The sequence below is a fragment of the Pagrus major genome, chromosome 21, assembly GCF_040436345.1.
Source record: "Pagrus major chromosome 21, Pma_NU_1.0".
NCBI lineage: Eukaryota > Metazoa > Chordata > Actinopteri > Spariformes > Sparidae > Pagrus > Pagrus major.
Genome location: NC_133235.1, coordinates 31,681,680 through 31,706,178, shown reverse-complemented (window position 1 = coordinate 31,706,178; position 24,499 = coordinate 31,681,680). Strand labels below are relative to the sequence as shown.

Here is a 24,499-nt window from a genome sequence, read left to right as displayed (position 1 = left end):
TGTTTTAAAACAAGTCTCCAGCTGCTTCAGTTGTTAAGGGGGTGACGCTGTATGAAACTTGGGGGATAATGACTGGATTTACAATTTTTGGGTGAACTGTCCCTTTAAAACTTTTTCCCCACCGGTACTGTGAGGTTATATTTTTATCGCTGAAGGTAAATTTAAACAAAACGTTGTCAGATCGTCTGTGATAACAACATGAAACCTTCTTGGTGAAGTACGGCCCTGTACTGCCCCCTCCCATCCAGCTGAGCCCCCACGGGACACCATGACGGTGCCCCCCCCCCCCCCTGTAACACCACCCCTCCTCCACCCTGCCCCCCCTCAGTGCGTCTGCTGCAGGGTTTCCTGAGCGTTGACTTCCTCCTCACGCTGAGTGGAAAGTGAAACTTCTGTGTCTGCGGACCACCAGCAGATTAAGCTGCCGACCACAGAGCAGCGCTCACTTTCCATCAGTTTGACACAATAGGTTTTCTGCTGCTGTGGTTCAGAGTGACGCTGAGCGACTGAGCGTGTCACCGCTAATGTGTTGACAACTATTGTTGATAGAAGAAGAAAACATTTTGAAGTTCTGTTGTTTTATACTCAAAATTTCCTCGAGACCGTTTAAAAAATACAGAATAACTTGAAAACCGTACGCGCCCAAAAATCTCCCCTCAAAGGTCCGTTTACCTTTTGAAGCTTCAACAACGTCTCCCAGACTCATGAACTGTGACTGAGCTCAGGAAAAGCTGTGATGGATGAGATTTACCTCAGTAAGAGTAGTAATACTACAGTGTAGAAATACTCTATTAGAAGTAAGAGTTTAGCATTTGGAGTTATACTAAACTAAGAAAGTATGAGCTTCAAAATAAACTGTATCAAATATATATATAATATATAATAAATATGATATAATGTACCAAAAGTACAGTTGCTCTTCATGCAGAATGGTCCATTTTAATATAATACACATTATATTATGAGATGATAAATACTGACACGTTGGATTAGTTAATTATGGAAGACTTAAACTGCCAAATAAAAGAATAAAAACAAAAGAAATAAATAGCTCAGTGGAATATAATTTATTTATTGAGCCAAATGTTTTGTCTTTAAATTTTGTCAGTTTCAGATCATCACTTTAATGTTGCAGCCGCTGAAGGTGGACTTAGTTTTAATGACTTTATATGCTGCTGTGTAGTTTTACCTTTATTTTATTTTATTTTATTTTATTTTATCTTAACCTCTGATAATATATTGTGATTTATTTGTTGGTTATATTTTGTAGATTAATCTGAATCTGAAATGTAACTAAAGTTATCAGAAATATGTAGCAGAGTAAAAAAGTTCATTATTAACAAGAAGTATAAAGAAGCAGAAAATTGGAAAATTTAAATGAAGTACAAATACCACAAAAATGCACTTAAGTACAGTACTTGAGTAATTGTACTTAATTACTTTTCACCACTGCTAAAAGGGCTTTTAAGTGCATCGACAGAAGGATCATGGCAGACGATGGAGGACTTCTGTCTGTGGAGATCTGAGGGGGACTTTCCCCTCGAAACAACAATAGAAAAGAGAAAAACAATGTGGCCAAAGAAAGAAACGTGCTGTTAAATCTGGAAAGTCTGAATGTGTCAGAAAGCAGAAATCATCATGTGTGAGTAACGGGTGAGTCATCGGTGTCTCCCCCCCTCAGCTCCCTCAGCTCCGTCACTCCCTTCAGCCTGTCAGAGCTCCGACTGTCAACCTGAGGACTTCTGCAGAAACACTGATATTGTTGTTATTCAGCTAAACACCAGGTAACGTCACAGCTGGAGTCCGTGAGTGAGTCCAGTGTCTGTGGTCAGTTCAAGTGTCCGTAATAACTGCAGGACAGAGAGGCGTCGGTGCTTTGACAAATAGAAAATTGACTTTCAAAATGACTGAATGAAAATGTTATAAATACAATCTGCGGCAAAATAATCATTAATGTAATTATAACTTTGTTAGAATCATGGAGGTCTCACTCACCGGAGCTCATTAGAAATCAAACTACAGGAACAAACTTCATGTTTTCAGACAAACCGATGAAGAAACGCTGATTGTTTTAAGTTACAGCAGCTAGTGGACCTGAGGAAGTGAAGTCAGAAATGAAAGACAGAGAGAAAGAAATGAAAAACAAGTTTTCTCTTAAGCTGCAGCACAGAAGACAAACGTCACATCTTCAACATAGAGTAGATCATCATCAATGAAGAAGTCTCCCGACTCACATTTTAAACATGATCCATTTTCATCCTTTGAAGTATTGAAACCAGTCACAAGACATGAAATTTAGCCCAGATTTAACCTGTTTATTCTGATTCAGTGTTTACGACACTTCGACCATTAAGTGGAATAAAAGGTTTTTAACGTCATAGAGCTCTTAGTTTCTGCTCCCACTGTTCTTCATCCCCGACGATGATTTTCCACTCGTCACAGCAGAGGTGAAGAGAAAGAAAGTGAAAGCAATGTATGAGATTTTTGTAAAAGTACATCAAACAGCAGCTAAAAATACTGCAGCGTTTCCTGAGCTTCAAACGCACCACCTGCTGTATTTCTGAGAACTACAGCCGCTCTGTAGAGAAGCTTCTTCTGCTGCGGTTTCTGACATCGTTTGTTCACAGCTCAGGTGAGACCGCTGAAGACAAACTGTTTCCTGCAGACGTTTGGGGATTATTCTTCACATTTGTTTGACTTCGTGTTGAGGCCATGTTTTATACAAACACTTTATTCTCACATCGGTGTTTCACTTGGCTAAGTTTCGGAAAAAGAAGCTGAAGCAAGCCCACCGAGCTGGAAGCCACCGAGCTGGAAGCCACCGAGCTCGCTAACACTCACAAGCAGTCAGTGTTCACACTTAAAGAAAAGTGAATTTCGTCTCACCCCAGTCAGTTTAGCCTCTGACCAACCTCAGCACTCACCAGAGACTCAGTTTCTCTCTGTTATCCTGCAGTGTCGTTTCCTTTTCCACCTCCTCTCTGTTCGTTCATGAAGTAAAGTACATTTCCCTCCATTCAGCAGTGAAATAAAGAATTACAGTACATCACTGTGGATTTCAGCTCCTCTGCGACCACTTTTCAGTCCCAAAGGTTCTGTGCTCTTCTCGACTCCAGGTGTTTTATTCTCCCAGTAGCTCCAGCAGCTGTCTGCAGGTTAAAGGTGCAATATGTATGAATTTCAGTGTAAAACCGTTTAAAACAACTAAAATTATGAGCCGAAAATGAAGAAATAACAGTTTTGACGGTATGTGGAAGACGTCTTTGTAAAGTATTGGGGAGATATTGATTGAAGTCAGCATGCTAACCAGCTAGCGCCTTGCCAGTTTGTACGTCAAGAGGTGATACTCTGATAGAAATCACTATCAGCGCCCCCTGGAGGGTGCTGATGAAGAATAATGTGAATATGGGTCGTAATAAGCTGCTTGCACAAAGGAGTTATACGGCCACATGTTCGGGACGGCCTGCACCTTGCATAGCGTTGCCATCGGTGTGGATGTTACAAAAGAAAAATGCCATTCTGTCTAATTGTTTATTACTAAATTAAATGAGTAGAATATAAATATATTCATATGTATTTGCATTAGACGAGGACGCCCGTCGGATGGATGGAGGTCTGATGTGAGTGTGACAGGAACGAGGCTGCAGGCGGTTCAGATGAAAAGGAAACAGTCGTGTTAGTTTGAGTGTAATCTAATCAGCCAGCTGCTGTCTGGTTAAAAAACAACTAAACTAAAATTACGACTGCACCTGACGGCTCAAACTGCTGCGCTGATAAAGCTGCCTGTGATAACGCTCCACGTGAACTCCCTGTTTACCCACCATGCCAAGCGGCGCTATCAGTCAAACAGAGGAGCGGTTTCCTGCTTCCTGCTGGCACCAACCCTCTGACCAGGAGGAAGGAAGCTCCTTATATGGGCACCAGGTGTGTGGGAGCACTGCTACACGGTCTGAGGAGCAAAAGTGAAGTTACAATGTGGAAGACAGAGGTCAGACAAAAGTATGTGGACACCCATGTTTCTGTGTCTGCCAGTCGCAGGAATGGTTTTTCCCAGTTCGGTGAGGAAGATCTTGGTTTCTTAGAGGCGACCGTGTCCACTAAGCAGAACAGCGCAGGAGTCCTGGTCCACATGAGCCCGGGTATTTTTGTGAACAAAGAAAAGTCTCCATAGCACCGTTTCAGAAATAATCTCCTTCCACACAACACACCTTACAACACACATCCTGTGCTCCTTCACGTGCGCTGGGCGAGCTGTTACACACAGGAAGTAGATCGGAGACTCCGCTCGGTTGCTTAGCAACAGAAACTATAATGAACGAGTCAGGAAACACGAGAGCTCCTCGCAGCATCATCCTGTATAATTTGTCAGCAAAACAGCAGCTTTTTTTTTCTCCTCTCTTTTTCCATCGTTGTTTTATCGATAACAGTGTAACATCCATCCAGTCAAACACAAACTCAAATACTCCAGTATCATTACACACTCCCAGTCACATTTGTTAATGATGCCACAAACACTGATGAACGTGTGTCTGCGTCACACTCAGTGACATGAGACACTGTTTACGTGTACAAACGCAAAGAAAAAGCTTCATCTGAAGAAATGAAAAAAAAAAGAATGCAGGACTTTTACTGTAACAGAGTATTTTTATACGTACTACATGTTTTACTTGAGTAAATTATGTGATTACTTGTCTTAAAATAAAGAGAATAAATCTATTAACACTGACAGCTGCGTGCTAGTTTATAAAAATAAAGGCAGACGGCAGGAAGTCGTCGTCGTCGTAGAGAGTCGCTGGGAGTCGATCCACCTGTGTGTGTGTGTGTGTGTGTGTGTGTGTGTGTGTGTGTGTGTGTGTGTGTGTGTGTGTGTGTGTCTCTGTGTGTGTGTGCGGTGTGATTAAAAACCACACACAGGTTTATTTTTAACTGCCACAGGTGAAGGAAGTCATGATGGGATAATAATATTTGACCTGAGAGTTTGACTTTATCTTCACAGCTGTGGAAAGATAAAGTGGCTGTTTTTGTCCCTGCAGGCCACCGTACACTGATCACAGAGAGTAAACGCGGGTTTTATGTTGTAAGTTTCCAATTCTGATACATTTCTAAATGAAATATTCAAATAAAAGTGTTTCTTTTATCCAAATGTATTGACATTGTTTTTTACATTTCACAGCTGAATGTTTTCTGTGTGCAAAGAACGAATTCATGTTGTTTTATAGTTTTATCATTTCACCAATAAATAACATAAATAAATAATATATAATCAGAATCAGAAATTCCTTTATTAGTCCTGCAAACTGGGAAATTTGTGAATATAGTAAGTGGTGTAACACAGTAGGATTTAAAACAATGTTTTTCAAGTAAGCCTGATATTAAAGGAACAGTTCACCCTTTTTTCAAACTCAGATCTTCACTGTAGCTGCTGAGCTAAAAGTGTTAGCATGCACCTCGTGTACCAGCTCGACCGCATGTTGAGGGTGTAAATAACGTCTTCTCAGTTCAGTTTATGATCTCGGGGCTTCTGGATACTTTTGGGGTTTTGAGTCATCAGCGTGGAGGGAGGAGGTGACGACCGAGGTTAATTTTTGTCTGAACTGTCCCTGAAAGTAAAGGATGTAAACACTTCCTCCACCGCTGCAGTCGTAGTATTTATCAGTAGTTTATTGTGACGGCGACGTCAGCAGGACGTTACAGTCGACGTTTGGTTTAAAAAAAAAGAGGATTACAGCGCTCGGCGTCCTCTCTCTTTGATCTCAGGTGAGACACACCTGAAACACAGATTTCCCAGGAAGCCTTATTCCACACACACACACACACACACACACACACACACACACACAGTAATCTCTACACACTTATCATAAAGATTAGATTGTATTCAAACATCACGATAAGATAAAAACATTTTCCTTCATTCCACATTTTTATTTGTGGACAGGATTGTTTATTCAGTAACATGAGGCCGTTCACACATCGAGCAGTCGAGCACTGAGGAGTGAATGAATGAAAGTGTTATAGAATTAATCAACATTGTACTGAAGTACCATACTGAGTAAATGTGCTTAGTTACTCTGTATCACTGAATACAAGTGTATCAAAATTGTACCTAACTACATTACAGGAGTAAGTGTACTTAGTTACATTTCATCACTGATTACATGGATTGTGATGCTTTAAGTACATTTTGTCGTTAATATTTTCCTACTTTTACAGAAGTCAAAATGTTGAATGGAGGACTTTAACTTGTAACAGAGTAATTTTATATTTCTTCTTCTGTTACTGTTAAGTAATCCACACAGTAGAGAGCCAAGAGTCATACTTGAGTAAAAGTAAAGATATGGTGGTAAAATATTACTTTGATAAAAGTGAGTCACCCATATAAACAGTACTCAAGTAAAAGTCTTAAGTATCTGATATCAAAAGTATGTAAGTATCAAAAGTACAAATTAATGTAAAAATGTGCTACTTTGGCTCTGATGCAGCATGTAATCTGTAAAGTAACTAGTAACTAAAGCAATCAAATAAATGTAGTGGAGTAAAAAGTACAATATTTGCCTCCAGAATGTAGTGGAGACGAAGTATAAAGTAGCAGAAAATGGAAATACTCAAATAAAGTACCTCAAAATTGTACTGAAGTGCAAAGTACAGTACTTGAGTACTTAGTGTAAATAGTTACATTCCATCCCTGGTGTGAATCTGTGTTTCCTGCCCTCGTCTTCAAATATTTTGGATGTGAGTAATTCCTGAAAAACGTCTGACAGGAAGCGCGAGTGTGTGTGTGTGTGTGTGTGTGTGTGTGTGTGTGTGTGTGTGTCATTTATAGCAGTGAGGACAAGAAAACTCTCTGTTTTTGTTGAGTCTGGCGCCCCCTGTGGACAAAAGCAGTATGAGCACCACCAGCACCTGTTGAAGATCCTCACAATGTAGAAGTATAAACAGTGTGTGTGTGTGTGTGTGTGTGTGTGTGTGTGTGTGTGTGTGTGTGTGTGTGTGTGTGTGTGTGTGTGTGTGTGTGTGTGTGAGTGTGTGATATCAGTCATCAGAGTGAGAATGGACCATGTGGCGTTCAGGTTCACTCACGGTGAAATCCCGACTCCAGTTTATTTACAGTCAAAACAAAGGGTGACTCGAGTTAAAAACAGATTGTGGTGATAAAAGATGTTTGAATCACGCAGACAGAATCAAAACAATCATGAAGACAAAGAACATTTGTCTCGGCTGAAAAAAGCAGAAATGAAAGTCTTAAAATACCAACAGCAGGAGGGAGGAGGTGACGTCAGCTGATCCACAGTCAACAAGACAAAACAAGCTGGAGGTCAGATTATTATCTGGAGACTGGAAACAGACAGGAGTGATCGATCAGATGGTCTACACTTGAGCTGTTAATGATATTGATTAGGTAACGGTAAAGATTTCCGTGAGTTTAAAGTCAGAATTCTGAATTTTTGACTGAACGATTCAGTAAAACAGCTCCAAACTATACTGAAATGTGTTTGCTGAACGTCTCCCAGTCCAAGTTTTACTGCATCCAAAGTATGAGGAACTGATCATCATTGAATAAACATTTGGAGGAATATTCAGAGGGAATGTTTCCATAGAAAAAGCTCAAAGGTGGCAAAAAATATTATATATAAATAGAAATAAATGAATCAGTCTTAACATGGATCCCTGATTTCTTTCCTCAAAAATGTGAGTTTAAAATGAGAAGTCAAAATTCTGAGAAAAAGTAAAAAATTCTGAGATGCAAAGTTCAGATTCTGAAGGAAAATAATACTAAACATTTCAGTCAAACAACTTTAATAAACTATATTGAAATGTGTTTTTATCTCCCCTGTCGGCACGATATTATATATAAATAGAATAAAATGGGTCCAAACATGGATCCATGTGGTACTCCGCAGGAAACTGGTGCAGAGGAGGAAGTCTGGAATCCAAACAGGAAGTGTTCTTTCTTGTGGTTGAGACACAAAACCAGACTCATGACTCTCAGTGACTGTCTGTGGTCCAACAGAAATACTATAATATATTATTCCTGACAACATTATTGATTTATCTTCATTAAAATGTCGATCGATTGTCACTTCCACAGCTGCAGATACTCACATATCACTGCAGCAGCGTCTCGCTTCAGCTTTCAAAAAGAGCCATGAGAATCATTTTTATTACAAATTAAAAAACTTTATTTGGCCAACACGAACATTAAAAACAATTAATGCCATACAATCCCTGACACTGCAGCGTTCACGTACACGGCAAAATAAAAAAACACAAGCTGGTAAAGATTCCAGTCAGCAGTTCCACCGGTCACGTCAGTCCACATCAGTCCACATCAGTTCACATCAGTCTACATCAGTCATCAGTCCTCATCAGTCCTTCAGTCCTCATCAGTCCTCATCAGTCCTTCAGTCCACATCAGTCCACATCAGTCCTTCAGTCCACATCAGTCCTTCAGTCCACATCAGTCCACATCAGTCCACATCAGTCCTTCAGTCCACAACAGTCCTTCAGTCCACAACAGTCCACATCAGTCCTTCAGTCCTCATCAGTCCTCATCAGTCCACATCAGTCCTCAACAGTCCTCATCAGTCCACATCAATCAACGGTCCACATCAGTCCTTCAGTCCACATCAGTCCTTCAGTCCTCATCAGTCCTTCAGTCCACTTCAGTCCACATCAGTCCTCATCAGTCCTTCAGTCCACATCAGTCAACAGTCCACGTCAGTCCTCATCAGTCCTTCAGTCCACATCAGTCCACATCAGTCAACAGTCCACATCAGTCCTTCAGTCCATGTCAGTCCACATCAGTCCTCATCAGTCCTTTAGTCCACATCAGTCCTCATCAGTCTACATCAGTCCACAGTCCTCATCAGTCCTTGAGTCCATGTCAGTCCACATCAGTCCTCGTCAGTCCACAGTCCTCATCAGTCCTTGAGTCCATGTCAGTCCACATCAGTCCTCATCAGTCTACATCAGTCCACAGTCCTCACCAGTCCTCATCAGTCCTTCAGTCCACATCAGTCCTCATCAGTCATCAGTCCTCATCAGTCCCCATCAGTCCTCATCAGTCATCAGTCCTCATCAGTCAACAGTCCACATCAGTCCTCATCAGTCCTCAACAGTCCTCATCAGTCATCAGTCCTCATCAGTCAACAGTCCACATCAGTCCTCATCAGTCCTCAACAGTCCTCATCAGTCATCAGTCCTCATCAGTCAACAGTCCACATCAGTCCTCATCAGTCATCAGTCCTCATCAGTCCTCAACAGTCCCCATCAGTCCACATCAGTCACAGTGGTTTCCTCTCCTCTCAGCCTCTCAGTAGCCAGTTTATTACGGTGCTTCCCATTTTTACAGCAACAAATTAAATCACTGATGATTTCGTACCGAGTTTTTAATCTAAATCTCTCTGACGAGGTGCAGAAATGTTTGGGTCGGTCTCGTCCGCTGTGTCTCAGGCGGTCAGCAGAAACACTTAGAGGAGCGTCTGTCTGCTGCTCTTTATCGGAGGTGGACCAGGTGTGCATCAACCGAACCAGCCAGTCCTCCTGACAGCCGCACAATAAAACTGTCCAACAAGAAAGAGCAGCTCAGCTTCCCTGAGAGTTTCAGAGGAAACCACCTGAGACACACTGAACCAGAACCACCAGAACTAGTCATCACACTTATTTTGACCAGCTGTTAGTGACTCCAACAGCTGGTCTTCTCAGGAGGAATGAGCTGTTTGAATTTCCCCAAACAAACTGACCAGTACCGAGTGTTTCAACCATTTTCCACCAAAGAATCCAGAACCCACAGGAAGCGTTCGTTCAAGCAACCAGGAACGTAGTTGATCCGTGGGGGAGTTTAGGGAAGTGACACGTGTCTGAATACAGGTCACGTGACGTCCTGACATCCACAGAGACTTTTATTTATAGAAATTCTTTCAAAGACAAGAAACGTCCACGAGCTCGTCCACAGTTTGATTCTCCAGGCTGACAGAGGCAGCGGACATGTTCGTCTGGAGACATTCACAAAGATGTACGACTTTAATAACAGTTATATTTTTCTTTTCTGTTCTGAAAAACATTTGACGACAGCTGAAGGTCTGTGAATGTGTCTGTGAAGGTGACAGTTTCAAGGTCCAGGCTTCATTTGACGTGCTGCTGATTGTCTGTGTGTAAAAACAGCTGGTGAAGAAAAACTACAGGGTTTTATTTTTTTTAACTCTGCAGTCGGAAGCTTTTCTCAGAGATTACGTGGTTTAAAATCTCATTTTACATTCAGCATCTTCACATTTTTATTTTATTTTTTACAATTCTGACTTTAAACAGAGAAATCTGATTTTTTTTCCCCTCAAAATTCAGAGTTTAAAGTCAGAACATCAAAATTTTGAGAAAACAGTCTGAGAGAAGTCGGACTTTTCTAAAACAAAGCATAACTAAAATCCTGGGGGGGACGTCAGACGCCTAACTTTAAAAAACAAAAGTCAACATTTTAAGAAAAACTAAAATTTAGAAAAAGTCACAATTTTGAAAAAAAGTTACAATTTTGCAGAAAGTCACATCAAAAACATGAATATTTTGAGGGGAAAAAGCATTTTTTTTTGGAAAAAGTTTTTAAAAATTAGGAAAAGTTACAATTTTGTGGAAACATCAACATTTTTAAAAAGTTACAAATTTTGAGAAAAAAGTCAGACGTCTGACTTTTAAAAAAAAGGTAAAGATTCTGTCACAATTCTGACTTTTTGACTAATCCTCTTCTGTAAATATTAATAAGTAAATCTAATAACGTGCTTCATCAGGAAGGTGTCTGACGTCTGGAAACAAAAGCCAACAGCTGTCGTCAAGTGCGACTCCAATGATGCTAAACTCTGATTGGTGCACAGACGAACGTGACATCATCTTATTTCTAACCAGCTCACAGTCAACTGAAAGTTTGAGCTCGGCCACAGAGACTTTGTTCTGAGGTAGGAACTGTGGTCGAGGATTTAACCAGGAAAAGGTTTCTCCAGTGGAAAAGCTCCTGGGCTCTTGAAAATGGTTCTGTAAAAGGTTCTGTGGTGGAGAACGGGTCTGAAGTGATGATCTAACAGACACCTAACAGATCTGTCAGAGCTGCGTTCAGGTCACATCACGGACGAACGGTCAACATGTTGGAAAGTCTACAGATGTTTGTTTAAATCGAGCCGACCCAGCTGCTGCTGATGAACCTGCAGCTCCAGATTAACGTTCAGGTGGATCTTCATCATTCATTTATGTTTCAGCCCCAGAAATCAGGACAAACTTTACATGTTTGGCTCCACGACAGGAAAGTCTGAACAACAAAGGGAAGTCACCTGTACTATTCTCAGCGACCACCAGGTGGCAGAATAAACTTCCACTGAGCAGATGTGACGTGAACGCAGCTCGAACACAACAGCTGATTTTTACACCATCTTTTCTTGGATCAACCAACTCTTCTTTTTCTTTTTTCTTTACAACAACAACAACAAACAGCTTTTTTTATCAAATGAGAGTTAAAAAACAACAACTGAGGTTAAACAACGAAACATGAGCTACAGCTTTGTTCAGTAGTTCTTTTGAAATTTGGACCATAACACTTCTGCTCCCTGCATCGACTCCAGTTTCAGTTCAGCCGAAGAAGCGTCGACTTAATTTGGCTGCAGCATGTTTTTGATCTGCTTGGAGGTAGCCTCGTCGTTCAGATGTTTGGTCGTATACCTGCAGGGACGGAGGAGGCGCTTTAATCATCGTTCCAGTTCAGAAAAGACTAAGAGATTTAATAAAAGTCACTCAAGTCAAAATGGGGAGAAAGTCAGTAATCTGCCATTTTTCACTGAGACACTAAGAAGCTGATCGGACCTGATACCAACATCCGTCCTGAGAGACCACTTGTGATCTTTGACACAAAGACAGAAAGAAGTTCATGTAGAAGATTTGCTGAATTTACAAGAAGGAACAAATAAGTCAGAATCAGTCAGAGACAGAGTTTCACACAGTTTATAAAGTGTCTCCAACTCAACAACTCACTAAACTGACACATTTGTAAAGGGAGTCTGGTGATGTTGTGGTTACTAGTTCAATGGATTGATCAGCTGAAACAGACGGTGTGTTCACAATCTTCTTCTTCTTCTTCTTCTTCTTCTTCTTCTTCCGTCATGTGCAGCCCAGAATGTTTGAATATCAATTGCGTCTCATTCACACCTGTACTTAGAGCTGTCTACCTGTAATCGGATTACACAGGCCGGATGTTGATACCAGGTCTGAACTGGTCATAACTGTGACTCCAGTAATAATGTTTCCTGATCTCTGTCTCTTGGCTGGTGTGTGTGATGTGTTGGTGGTGTGTGTGATGTGTTGGTTGGTGTGTGTGATGTGTTGGTTGGTGTGTGTGATGTGTTGGTGGTGTGTGTGATGTGTTGGTGGTGTGTGTGATGTGTTGAGTGTCGGATGCTGTCAGACCTGAGAGCGTTGAGTAATCCCTCCACACTGCTGGGCGGCTGCTCCTTCAGCACTCTGATGCAGCCTTTCATCTGGTAACGAGCAAACAGCAGAGTTAATTGATCCTGAATCAGGAAGTGTGTGTGTGTGTGTGTGTGTGTGTGTGTGTGTGTGTGTGTGTGTGTGTGTGTGCATGTGTGTGTGTGGTATTTCTTCTTACATCTATATTGGAGGTCTTAACGAAGGCTCCGGCCGGGTGAACGTGGTCGTACAGGATGATGACGCCGACCATCACACGGAGGCAGAACAACACCGTCTCCTCACTGGCAAAACGACTGCGGTACTCCCTGCACACACACACACGCACGCACACACACACACACACACACACACACACACAGTGTTGGTTCAGGTCTGAGGCTGGTGGCTGCGATGATGCGTTCAGGAACGTGTCGGGACTCACGGTGTTTCCAGCATCACTTTGCAGACGCTCGCCATCGTACTCAGACAGTCTGTCGTGTTCTCGATCGGGACGTCCGGATTCTGCGGGACAATAAAGTTCATTCGATAAACAAATAGAATATTTCAGAAAACTTTATTAAACTTCAAGTCTCCAACAATTATGGGGAGTAATGTACATTAGAAAACCATAGAGACAGGTGACTGCTTGTTTTAGATCTTTTAATTAAGTAGAAGTACAAATACAACAGTGTAAAAGTACTCTATTACAAGTTTTAACATCGCCATGTTCTTTAAATATCAAAAATAAAATCTTTAAGCAAATACAATTTTGAAAAGAAGAAAAATTTAAATATAAAGAAATCCAAAGTTATATGTTTTTAGAGGAAAGTCACAGCAATCAAGTTTTTATTTCAGAGACGTCCTGATTCTGTCCTTTTTTATTGATTCCTGTCATTATCACCATCACAACACGACAAACACAATGAATTCATATTATTATTTATTCTGTCTGATACAGATTTAGAGATTTAAATGACGTCTTGTTAAATGTTGAAAATGAACTTCTGTTCGTGTTTTATTCTTCTAATCAAAAGTTAAAGTAAAAAACCTTTTCAATGTATGAGAATAAATATTTCAGTTGCATTAAAGTCATAATTCACATGCTGAACACATATTTTGTGTTTCATATTGTAAATAAAGCTGATAAATAAATGTAGTCGCAGTAAAAATTAATAAAACACAGAAATATTCAAATTGAGAACTGGAACATAAAAATTGTAAGTAATTAAATATATTTAGTTTCATTCAACCACTGTTTATTCTTATTTTAAAACACGTCAATACGTGTGTTTTAAATTATAAACACGTATGAAATAAAAATGGGGAAATTGTAACATGAAATAAGAAGCACTTAAAAGTAAATAAAACTTAAAATATATAGAGTCAGGTTTAATAGAAAACTAGTGAGAATAAAGGCAAAATATATTAAATTAATAATAATTAATCAGAGTTCTAACATTAATATAAATCATGTGTTGGTACCAAACTTTAAAAAGTATAATTTTTCTTCTTTCTTGCTTATTCAGGGATTTTTTCTTCATATTTTAACCTCGTGTAGAAATCGTATGAATCTCTACTCATAAACTTTAAATATTAAATATATATATTAAATATTATTAGCTGAACGTAAAAACGTCCTCGTCTTCCCTCATTAGATCATCGTGAATGAAACGCGGCTGCTGAGCAGAAAGAAGGAAAAATATCGTCACAGAATTTTATTACAAACAAACTAATAATTTATTTCTGCGACTCGACGTTAAAACAAACAGGAAGACTTTTCTTTTAATGATTCGACGAGCGTTTAAACTTTAAACGACCTCTGCTGGTGGTTCATAAAACAACAAGACGTACAGTCTCTAGTGCTGTAGCGCCCCCTGCAGGCGGACGTGTTCATTACACCTACGATATACAGAAACAACATTAAAGGTTTCTTGTTCTTTGATTTAAAATAAACTTTAACTTGTTTGTGTCTTCCTGCTGTTTCCTGTGTGGACTGAAACTACCAAAATAAAATTAAAAAATACAGAAATTAATGGTTCAATAAATCCATTAATTTGCCATCAGTGCAACAAAATAATAATTAAAGAAATGATGGCTTTAATTAATTTAAAATAAAAAAATGGATTTGCTTCTGTATTTATTTACCTTTATATTAAGTCCCCTGTTTATTTACCTTCCCATTTAATTTGTTTTTTAATTCAGTTATTAATTTAAAATGTATTTATTTCTGCAGTAAAACAAGAGATTGATAAATAAAATGTAAAACAACTAAATAAATAAATAAATTGGGGACTTATAAAAAGGAAAATTAAATAATTCAATTAATTCCTACATTTGTTTTTAGTATTATTTTAGTGAACATACTGATTTATACTCATACATTATTTCTTTATTTCTTTTTGATTTGTCAGTTTCAGTCCTCCGTACCCTCAGAGAACAATCACAATGAAATGAATGAATGAATGAGCTGTTCAATTAACACATTTATTTAGAAAATCAATAAATAAAAAGCATAAATAAATAAACTGGGATGAATCGATGGACAGACTCACATCTGAGACGAACTTTGATGTGGCGTCGCTCAGCGTCTTCAGCATCGGCGTGGCGCTGGCGTAAAACAGAGACATGCGATTGGCCAGCTCGTTGTTGACCTCATTTCCTGCGTCGGCCTGGGAAGAAGAAAAAAAGCAACAGGTCAGTGATCAGCTGAACATCGTCTCCTGTCACAACATCCAGACATACTGCAGTCACTTAAAACCGCTGTGGAGGCCTGAAACTGCCAAAATCTAAATAAATAAATACATTTTATGCCATTAAAGTAAACATGTTTTCCTACCTGCTCTTTTTATTTTCCCTTTTATTTATTGAGTTATTCATTTTTAAATACATTGATAAACTTCTCAACACGTCCACATGTTTCACGTCCGTGTGTCTGAATGATCGGTGATGTCACCGTGTGGGTTCGTCTACTCACTGACAGGTTGTTGATCCGCATGCGGCTGATGGTCCGACGATAGTAGCTGAAGTCGTTCTGGATGGCCGGGTTCGTCATCTGAGACACAGAGGGAGAACTTCAGTTACAGTAACAGCAATACTGAAGTATAAAAATACTCTGTTACTAGTAAAAGTACTTTCCACCACTGGAAGAGAAGGACGGAGGACTGAAGATGGAGCTCATCAAGATCAAGGATGTAGAAGAGAAGTGGAGGAGGTGAAGAGGAGGTGAAGGAGGGAAAGAGGAGGTGGAGGAGGTGGAGGAGGTGCAGGAGGTAAAGAGGTGAAGAGGAGATGCAGGAGGTAAAGAGGTGGAGGATGAGGAGGTAAAGAGATGGAGGAGGAGGTAAAGAGGAGGTGGAGGAGGAGGTAAAGAGGAGGTGGAGGAGGAGGTAAAGAGATGGAGGAGGTGGAGGAGGTAAAGAGGTGAAGAGGAGATGCAGGAGGGAAAGAGGAGGTGGAGGAGGTAAAGAGGTGAAGAGGAGATGCAGGAGGTAAAGAGGTGGAGGAAGAGGAGGTAAAGAGATGGAGGAGGAGGTAAAGAGGAGGTGGAGGAGGAGGTGGAGGAGGTAAAGAGGAGGTGAAGAGGAGGTGGAGGAGGTTAAGAGATGAAGAGGAGATGCAGGAGGGAAAGAGGAGGTGGAGGAGGTAAAGAGATGGAGGAGGTAAAGAGGTGGAGGATGTGAAGAGTTTGAGGAGGAGGAGGAGGTAAAGAGGAGGTGGAGGAGGAGGTGGAGGAGGAGCACCTTGAGCTCGTCGAAGCGCAGCGTGAAGTGCATGATGTGAGCGAACTGACGAGCCAGAGCTTGTTTCTGCTCCAGATGCTGAGTGGGAGTCGAAGCCGAGCTGGTGAGGTCGTCCAGGAGACAACGCAGACTGGACTCTGACGGGAGACAGGGAGGGAGACGGGCAGGACGGGGGGAGACGGGCAGGACGGGGGGAGACGAGGGGGAGACAGGGAGGGAGACAGGCAGGACGGAGGGAGACGAGGGGGAGACAATATAATATAATTCAAAATGAATAAATTAAAACAGAAATATTAATTGATGCCACATTTCATAGATTAATTCATAGTTAAGTTTTATTTTTGGTGCATTTAAACAACAAATTGACTCTTTCATCGCCACCGCTCCTTTATTTTGACAGTTCCAGTCCTCCATACAAAACCACTTCCTGGTGATTGAGCTCATTAACAGTGTACAGTTTGTCCTGAGGGTGGCGCTGGAGGGAACGTCACGGGTCGTAACATTCAGGGACATTAATACTCGAGCAGCAGCGACTGAAAGGACATTTCATGGACACACTGTGGCTGCTGAGACGTCTCACTGAGACAGCGACAGAGCGGAAGGTTGTTTAAAGAGAAAAGCTGTTTTCAGGTCGTTACCGAGCTTCTGGGAGAACTCGTAGAAGGTTTTCAGTTTAGCGACCAGAGGAACAACAGCTGACCAGGCCTTCTCCTGAACCCCCTCCACACCAGGACTCTGGATGGCCTGAACACACACACACACACACACACAGACGATACACACTCATTATCTCATCACAAAATACAAAGCCACATTCCTGTCTTTTCACAATAAAAGCCTGAGTCCAGTGATGGAGGAAGTATTTGGATCCTTTACATCAGTAAAAGTCCTGATTCAGATCATTCAAACATCTAAAAACAGTTTGTGAAGCTGCAAACATCAAAAAACCATAAAACCAAAATCGTAATTTGTAAAGTAACTAAAGCCGTGAGACAAACGTAGCTCGTGCTCACCTGTCGTATCTCCTCTCCTGCTCCTCTGTACGCCTGCAGGTCGTCCAGGATGACCCGAGCCTCCGTCAGCACCTGGTTCACCTCCTCCCACACCGCTGTCTCCGACTGTGTGGGCTCAGCATCTGTAAGGAAACGTAAGCGTCATCATCACTCACCTGTCTCACCTGTCTCACCCCTCCCTCTCTAGATAACATTGAAGTGCAGCATGTGATCTGATGATGTCATTAGCTCCGCCTCCTGCTGATGAATACTGAGGTTCAGAGTGTTTAGAGACGCAAACAGCTGTTTGTTGACTCGTGAAGAAACGGTCGAATGAGCAGCGTCAGGCAGCAGCAGAGGAGCTTTTTAGCCTCTTTTAGCTCCTGGTTTTTGTTTTGCAGCACATTTCCTGTTCACACCTGATATCAACATCCATCCTGAGTGACCACCTGTGGTCAGATGTCACTTCCCTGCTCTCAAAATAAACCCGTCCATCACTGAGACAAACAGACTCCATGTTTCTACTCAAAGACAGAAAGAAGTTCATGTAGAGCGTCTGCTGAATTTACAAGAAGGAACAAATAATCTGTCTCAGAGACGGCGTTTCACAAAGTCTATAAAGTGTCTCCAGCTCAGTAAACTGAGACATTGTCCTTCTTCTTCTTCTTTGCTTCTTAGTTTTCGTATTCGTCTTCATCTACTTCTTCTTCTTCTTCTTCTTCTACAGATGATGTCAGTTAGTAGACGTCCTTCACCGTGACCCTGGACACGTGCGTACACACTGCTGAATGTGATGTGTGTGCATGTGTGTGTGTGTTCACTGTGTGTCTTACTCTCAAAGTCCAGGAAGAAGTTTCCACCATTGTTGTCGATGTCTCTGGTTAACACCTTGATCAGGTTCCCCATGCTGCCAACACACACACACACACACACACACACACAGTGACATGATGAAAGACACACACGTACTGTCGGCTGATGTGTGCACAGGAGGAAAAATCGTTATTTGCTGATTTAAAGAAAAATCTCCTGCAGATCTACTGAACCTCTGATGCTTCGTGTGTGTTTGTGTTTGACAGCAGCGGTGGAAACAAACTATTAACATTATTTACGCCCTTTTTAAAGCTTCACTGTAGCTGCTCAGCTAAAAGCGTTAGCTCGACCGCACGCTGAGGGTGAAAATAACGTCTCCTCAGATCAGGTTGTGATCTCTCCTCTTCTGCAGACTGTAAATACAGCAGACGAGCCGTATGGAGACATCTGATGGTTTTTTTGGTTGTTTTTTCCTGAGAAGCTCCAGAAATGTTTTGTGGACTACGAAACTTCACCTGACTTTCTATCAACATGGAGGGAGGAGATGATGACTGGGTTTTACTTTTTGGGTGAACTGTTCCTTTAACCCCCCAGGACCCAAAAACCTGTGGGTGTTTTTGAAGGCATGTTTTCTTTAAAATTGCCCAAATGACAGCATTTATCAAAGACAAAATCTGTAAAAAACATCAGATTTTCAAATTTTCAACAGTCCTTGAACGTCCCATTTACTAGAGACGCTTACGTGAGGACGAGTAACGAAGTATCTCAGCTTTAATTACAGCTATTTCATCAAAATCAGATGATAAATGACCAAAGACGTTCAGGTCCTTGCAGCTGTGTTCGACTGCACACATGACATTTAATTTCCCACTTAATTCTCGCCGTGACTGTGAAGTGAAAGTTCACAGCGAGAAAGTGTGAAAGGAGAAAAAAAACACGCCCAGAAACAGTTTGAGGAGATCTGAGGCGTAAAACACTCATTTATTTATGAATGTGCTCCATCTTTACGTTGACACAAGAATACAGGTTATTAATACAGAAGCAGCCGGGAGCCTTGATCGCTGATTCTGAGCTTTGATGGTGCATTTTGTACCAAAACGTCCCGAACTAAAATGAGCTTCTACACAAACAACAAACCATCAGAAACGGTGAATCTGCACACTGGCACACTCGACCACAAAGACTATTTTGTACCAACCTCACTGACGCACCGGAGGTTCAGGTAGTTCAAACGCGTGCTGTTTGTCCAAACTTCACTCAAACGATCTGAACTTTATTCTGAATTCTTGCCCAGATCCCAAAGTTGCCACAGATACCAAACATGTCTGGCTGAATTTTAGTGAAATGCTTCTAAAATGACGCAACAGAGAGTAAAAAACATGGAGTCTGCGGTCTGAATACCAACATGACACACGGTAAACAGAATATGATGCTGATTTTAACAACCTGAAAGCTACTTACTGTGAGAGTGAAGGAATTAATAAAGCTTTGACGCTCTGCAGAATAAATTAAGTTAAGTAAAGGTCAGGTAGTCCTCAGACCGGCGCAGCTTCGTTGAGTTGGCGAGCTGCAAACTGAACTGGAAGCGTCTTCTCGTTAAAAAACAGTGAAAAGAGGAAGTGATGAAGTCTCTGAAAGTTTGGCCTAAATTTAAAACAGAGGAAGTGAAGCAGACTGAGCTCAGATCAGGTGAAACACGACGCAGCGCTGTGCAGAAGAGACGAAGCAGCAACACTGCGTCAAACTGCATCGAAACGTCGTCACAAGAACAATTAACACGTTCATTCACCTTAAAGTACCTTTAATTTCTCCACGATCACGGCGGCATTAAAATGAAACCGCCTCAAACAGCACAGATCAGTCATTTAAAGGACAAATACGTGAATTTGTCCTGCACATGAAGGCATCTCTCATGTTTCCTGTGCAGGTTTACACGGTGAGTTCAGGTGCATTCAAACCATCAAAGCATGCTGACATTTTCCTCAGCACAAACTCAGCTGTGAGTCTGACGTAAAGTCAGCGTAGAGCTCAAAGAAATGGAAATGAACACATGGTGAGTGATAATCACTCGAAATATTCAGTTCAAGGTTCTAAAAAAGCAGAAAGGTGAAGAAATAAAACTGTAATTTAAACGTGAAGTGGTTTTATCCACGCTGGTTTCTGTTAACATTTCAATGTAAATCACTGAAAATGATCATTTACAGTTTTATCCTCTGGATGTTCAGGCGCGTCTCGTCTGCACGGTTACACTCTGAATGTTTTATATGTCTTGTTTATTCTTGAAACTGTCCCTGTCCACAACACACAGTCTAACATGGTCCAAGTTTAAACTTAGTGACAATATCACCGAAGATAAAAACGTATTAAAAAAATGTTGTGGCCATTTTGTGACCTCAGAATATCTCGTGATGCTGCAGCGAGGACAGAAGCATCAGCACATCAGGACACGTTTTCCTTCTTCAAACTCAACTTTGTGCATAAAACAGCAAAAAAACAAAACAAGCAAACAAAACAGTGGTGTCACATACAAAGCACATCAACAGACGACATCACGGTCACATGACTTCACCACCACTGAGCGTCTTACTGCACAATTACTGTCCAGGTTTTCTATAAACTGATCAATGTACGAGTTGTAAAGTCAGAGTCAGAACAGTGTGTAACTAAAGTGGCCTGTAAAGACGGACGAGTGAGCAGATGAGTCTCCGTGTTCGCTGTGAGGACGTTTAATGTCCCCGACAACCTCTGTAGCCTCATTCAGACACTTGTTAGCAACCGCTAACAAAACACGTGAATATGTTCAGCCTGTGGTAACAACACACATTTAACTGACAACACATTCAACAGACTCACAGACTTTGAGACGAGGGAACAGGAAGTGCTAACATGCTAACATGCTAACTGACCTCTGGGTTTGAGGACTACAGACTTCAGCTCTCTGCGGCCAAAATGCATAAACCTCCATAAACTTACGTAATTTCAAAGTCTGGCCCGTATAAACTTTATTTTGCCGTTGATGAAATTAGATTTTCGCCCGGAGGATGAACGCAGGCGGCTGCTCGTTATCATCTGAACACCTGAACGTTCTGAGAGTGAAGTTCAACGTCGATGTCACTTATTGTTTCATTCTGCAGAATAAAGTTCTGACTGGTCGTTCAACTCGACCTCCGGCTTTAAACCAGAATGTGACCTTTAAGGTTGTTTTTAAACACGTTTGCAGCAAGACGCCCTGAAACAAACGCTCTGATTAAAGGAGCAGTCTGTAGTTTTAACGAGCAGAGAAAGATCCTCATTGGCTGATTTTCTTCTTCTGCCTCAACAAACTGAATAAACAAACCGACCTTAAAGAAAAACACAGTTTATACTGTTTTACTGTGTTTATATGTGGCGGACCCTGCCACCTCTCTAGCTTCAAACAGTGTTCTGGGACCTTATTGTCCTCTGAGAGCAGCTGGTTTATTCACTGATGGAGACAGTTTGTGTTATTACATCATTAATGTTGTCAATGTTAAAATTCTCACTTTGAATTCTTTAAAACTACGTAGTGCTCCTTTAATCTTGTGTCTGTAAATAATAAAATAATAATTTGCTCGATTTGTTCAACCATCGAACTCAAACATGTTAAATTTACTGTTACTTGACAAACATTTGAGTTAATGTTTGATGTTTTTGGTGAAACGACGGGAACAATCGATCGGTTTATTGATGGATGCACATTAAATATGCATCGATCAATAATGGGCGGATCACCTGCCTCGATCAATCACCTGATCGCCTCAGAGTCTGTGAGTGTTCTCGTGTTGTAGCTGCTCCGGATGCTGAAACATGATGAGAACTTTCACTTTCAGTACTTTTACTACACTCAGCTGGAAATACTTCTTTACGAGCAGGAAGTGTAACTGAATACTTTCAAACTATTTGTACTGTAACTCGAGTACAGGATGTACAACATGTCAACCTGACCTGCAAGGATTCATAAAAGTACATACATGTAATCTATGGATCAGTTACTTTAGTGATACTTTGATACTTAAGTACATTTATCATCAGATACTTTAAGACTCTAGTACTCTTCATACTCTTCAATATTTTAACACTATCTTCACTTTTACTCGAGTATGACTTTGGATACTTTATACTACACTAATTACCAGTGGTCGAAGAAGTACTCAGACCCCTGAGTAATTAAGTACATTTACTCGAGGACTTGACTTTTGGGGTACTTGTACTTTACTTGAGTGATTTGTTTTTCTGCGACTTTATACTTCCACTCCGCTACATTTTGGGGGCAACTCTTGTACTTCTTACTCCACTTTGATTTGATAACTTTAGTTACTAGTTACTTACAGATTACATGCTGCATCAGATGTAACATCAGATACTTTAAGACTTTTACTCGAGTACTCTTCATATATGTGACTTTCACTTTCACCAAAGTAATATTTTAACACTGTATCTTTACTTTTACTGGAGTACGACAGTTTGGTACTTTTACAACACTGTTGAGTAAAAGTACTCAGTTACATCCCATCCCTGGTATTTCAGTAGATATTTCCACCTCTGTGTGTTGTTATTGATTACTGGCTGAGTATTTCCTCCAGCACTGATCGCATGTGATGAGCTTCAGCAGAGTACAAGTACCCAGTGTGACGGGTACAACAAGTACCCAGTGTGACGGGTAGTTGTACTTGCTGTGACGGGTACTTGTACTTGCTGTGACGGGTACTTGTACTTGCTGTGACGGGTACTTGTACTTGCTGTGGCTCACGGGCCTCCTGTGCGGCTGCTCGCTCTGTGTCGTCACACACCTTCAGTAAACCGCCGTGATGTTGATGTTATTGATCTGATCTCTGACCGGAAGTAATGAGTGGACCGTCACCTGTTGTGACGTCACTTAAACTCAGTAAAAGCGGAGTTTCGCGGTGTTGGAGGCGGAGAAGCAGCAGCAGCAGCAGCAGCAGCCCTGCAGGACCTGACATGTCTGATCCGGGACCGGGATCCACCCTGAGAGGACGGAACCCCCCCGGATCCTCAGCCCTCCCTCCTCCCTCCCCCCACCCCGATCACCACCCTCCCCCCGCTCCTCACCTTCCGATAGGCGAGCTGATCGATACGTGCGGATCGATAGTGTGTCCGGGCTCCGGCGTGTCCAGGTGTCTCGCGGCGTCCCGCCTCCTCTACATGCTGCGCGAGTGTGAACCCGGAAAACAGCCGCGCGACGCTCCGTTAACTATAAAAGGAGTGATTTCCTCAGGAGGAACTGACCTGTGAGCCAATCAGAGAGCAGCAGCCGAGACTGCAGCCTCAGTAATCTGATTACTCTGTCTACTACTCTACCTGCGATACTTTATTACATCACGGACTGAAAGTTACTCGTGATGCTTTCAACACTTGTACTCGAGTATTTCTCCTCCTCCACTGATGCAGCAGGAAAACTGAAGTAACTACAGTTACTAAAGGTGTAGTGATGAATGTAACTGAGTACATTTACTCAACAACTACAGGCCTGCTGAAGTACACTTTTGATGTACTTGTACTTTACTTGAGTATTTCCATTTCCTGATCCTTTATACTTTCACTTCTCTACATTCTGGAGGCAAATATTGTTCTTTTTACTCCATTACATTTATCTGATAACTGTAGTAACTAGTTACTTTACAGATTACATGCGGCATCAGAGCCAAAGCAGCACATTTTTACATTAATTTGTATTTTTGATACTTGAGTACATTTAATATCAGATTAAAATAACAATTATTAACAACAGTATCAAAATAAAAAAGTACTCATTAGGCCTCCATGTAATCAGGGATGAAATGTAACTAAGTACATTTACTCATGTACCATCGGCCTTAAGTACAGTAGTGAGGTACTTTGTGGCAGTTTCAGTCCTCCATACTACTGCAGTAGGCAAACTGTAAAGTAACTAAAGTTATCTAAAAAGTAATGTACAAAACTGAGTACATTCATTCAGGTACTATAGAGAAACTACTCAAGTACAATTTTGAGGTACTTGTACTTCACTTGAGTATTTCCATCTTCTTCTTTATACTTCCACTCCACTACATTTATTTGATAAAATAAATAAATAAAATATAAATATAAAAGATGCTGCAAACAGAAGCATGAATGAAAGCTGCTGCACCAAACTCCATTCACAAAACTGCCGTTTTTATACAACAGGTGTGAAGAAGAAAAGCAAATAGCATAAGATACAGAAAAGTGTGTAAGGTCGAGGTGGGGAAGGAAAGGAGGGAGGAGAGAAGAGGAGGTGCCTGTAAGGAAAGGAGGTGGGAGAGAAGAGGAGGTGCCTGTAAGGAAAGGAAAGGAGGAAGTAAGTAAAAGGAAGGGAGATGTTACGAAAGGTGAGCGAGGTTGCAAAGGAGAAGAGAAAGGAAGGAAGTACTCGGGGAAAGATGAAGGAAGGAAACGAGGAATTAGGGGAGCGGAGGAGTTAATGAAAAGGCTTGTGTCTTTATTGTGGTTATTATTTATCAAATTAACATACTGTGTCCA

At 41.1% G+C, this 24,499-nt stretch overlaps 1 protein-coding gene across 2 annotated transcripts; it reads right to left on the bottom strand.

The window, feature by feature from the left end:
* Positions 1-8,153: 8,153 nt before the first annotated feature.
* LOC141017145 (CYFIP-related Rac1 interactor B-like) lies at positions 8,154-23,191 on the bottom strand. Of its 2 annotated transcripts, none has more exons than XM_073491764.1 (11): positions 23,072-23,191; positions 18,004-18,077; positions 17,192-17,313; positions 16,817-16,922; positions 16,179-16,315; positions 15,413-15,490; positions 14,991-15,107; positions 12,881-12,960; positions 12,638-12,764; positions 12,439-12,509; positions 8,154-11,697 (listed from the first exon to the last, which is right to left on the bottom strand). In XM_073491764.1, the coding sequence occupies exons 2-11, from the start codon at positions 18,074-18,076 to the stop codon at positions 11,628-11,630; spliced, it is 981 nt and encodes a 326-aa protein (XP_073347865.1). In that variant the 5' UTR covers position 18,077; positions 23,072-23,191; the 3' UTR covers positions 8,154-11,627. The 2 variants fall into 2 exon arrangements, with proteins under 2 accessions (XP_073347865.1, XP_073347866.1); XM_073491765.1 differs by lacking the exon at positions 23,072-23,191 and adding an exon at positions 19,445-19,601 and having other exon boundaries at positions 11,456-11,697.
* Positions 23,192-24,499: the final 1,308 nt, after the last annotated feature.

Coding starts and splice junctions, on each gene's coding strand:
- LOC141017145 (XM_073491764.1), bottom strand. CDS start 18,076: ATGGGGAACCTGATCAAGGTGTTAACCAGAGACATCGACAACAATGGT. Junction 15,491..16,178: donor TGCGCTTCGACGAGCTCAAG/GTGCTCCTCCTC, acceptor TCTGTGTCTCAG/ATGACGAACCCGGCCATCCA. Junction 12,765..12,880: donor AAAGTGATGCTGGAAACACC/GTGAGTCCCGAC, acceptor GTGTGTGTGCAG/GGAGTACCGCAGTCGTTTTG.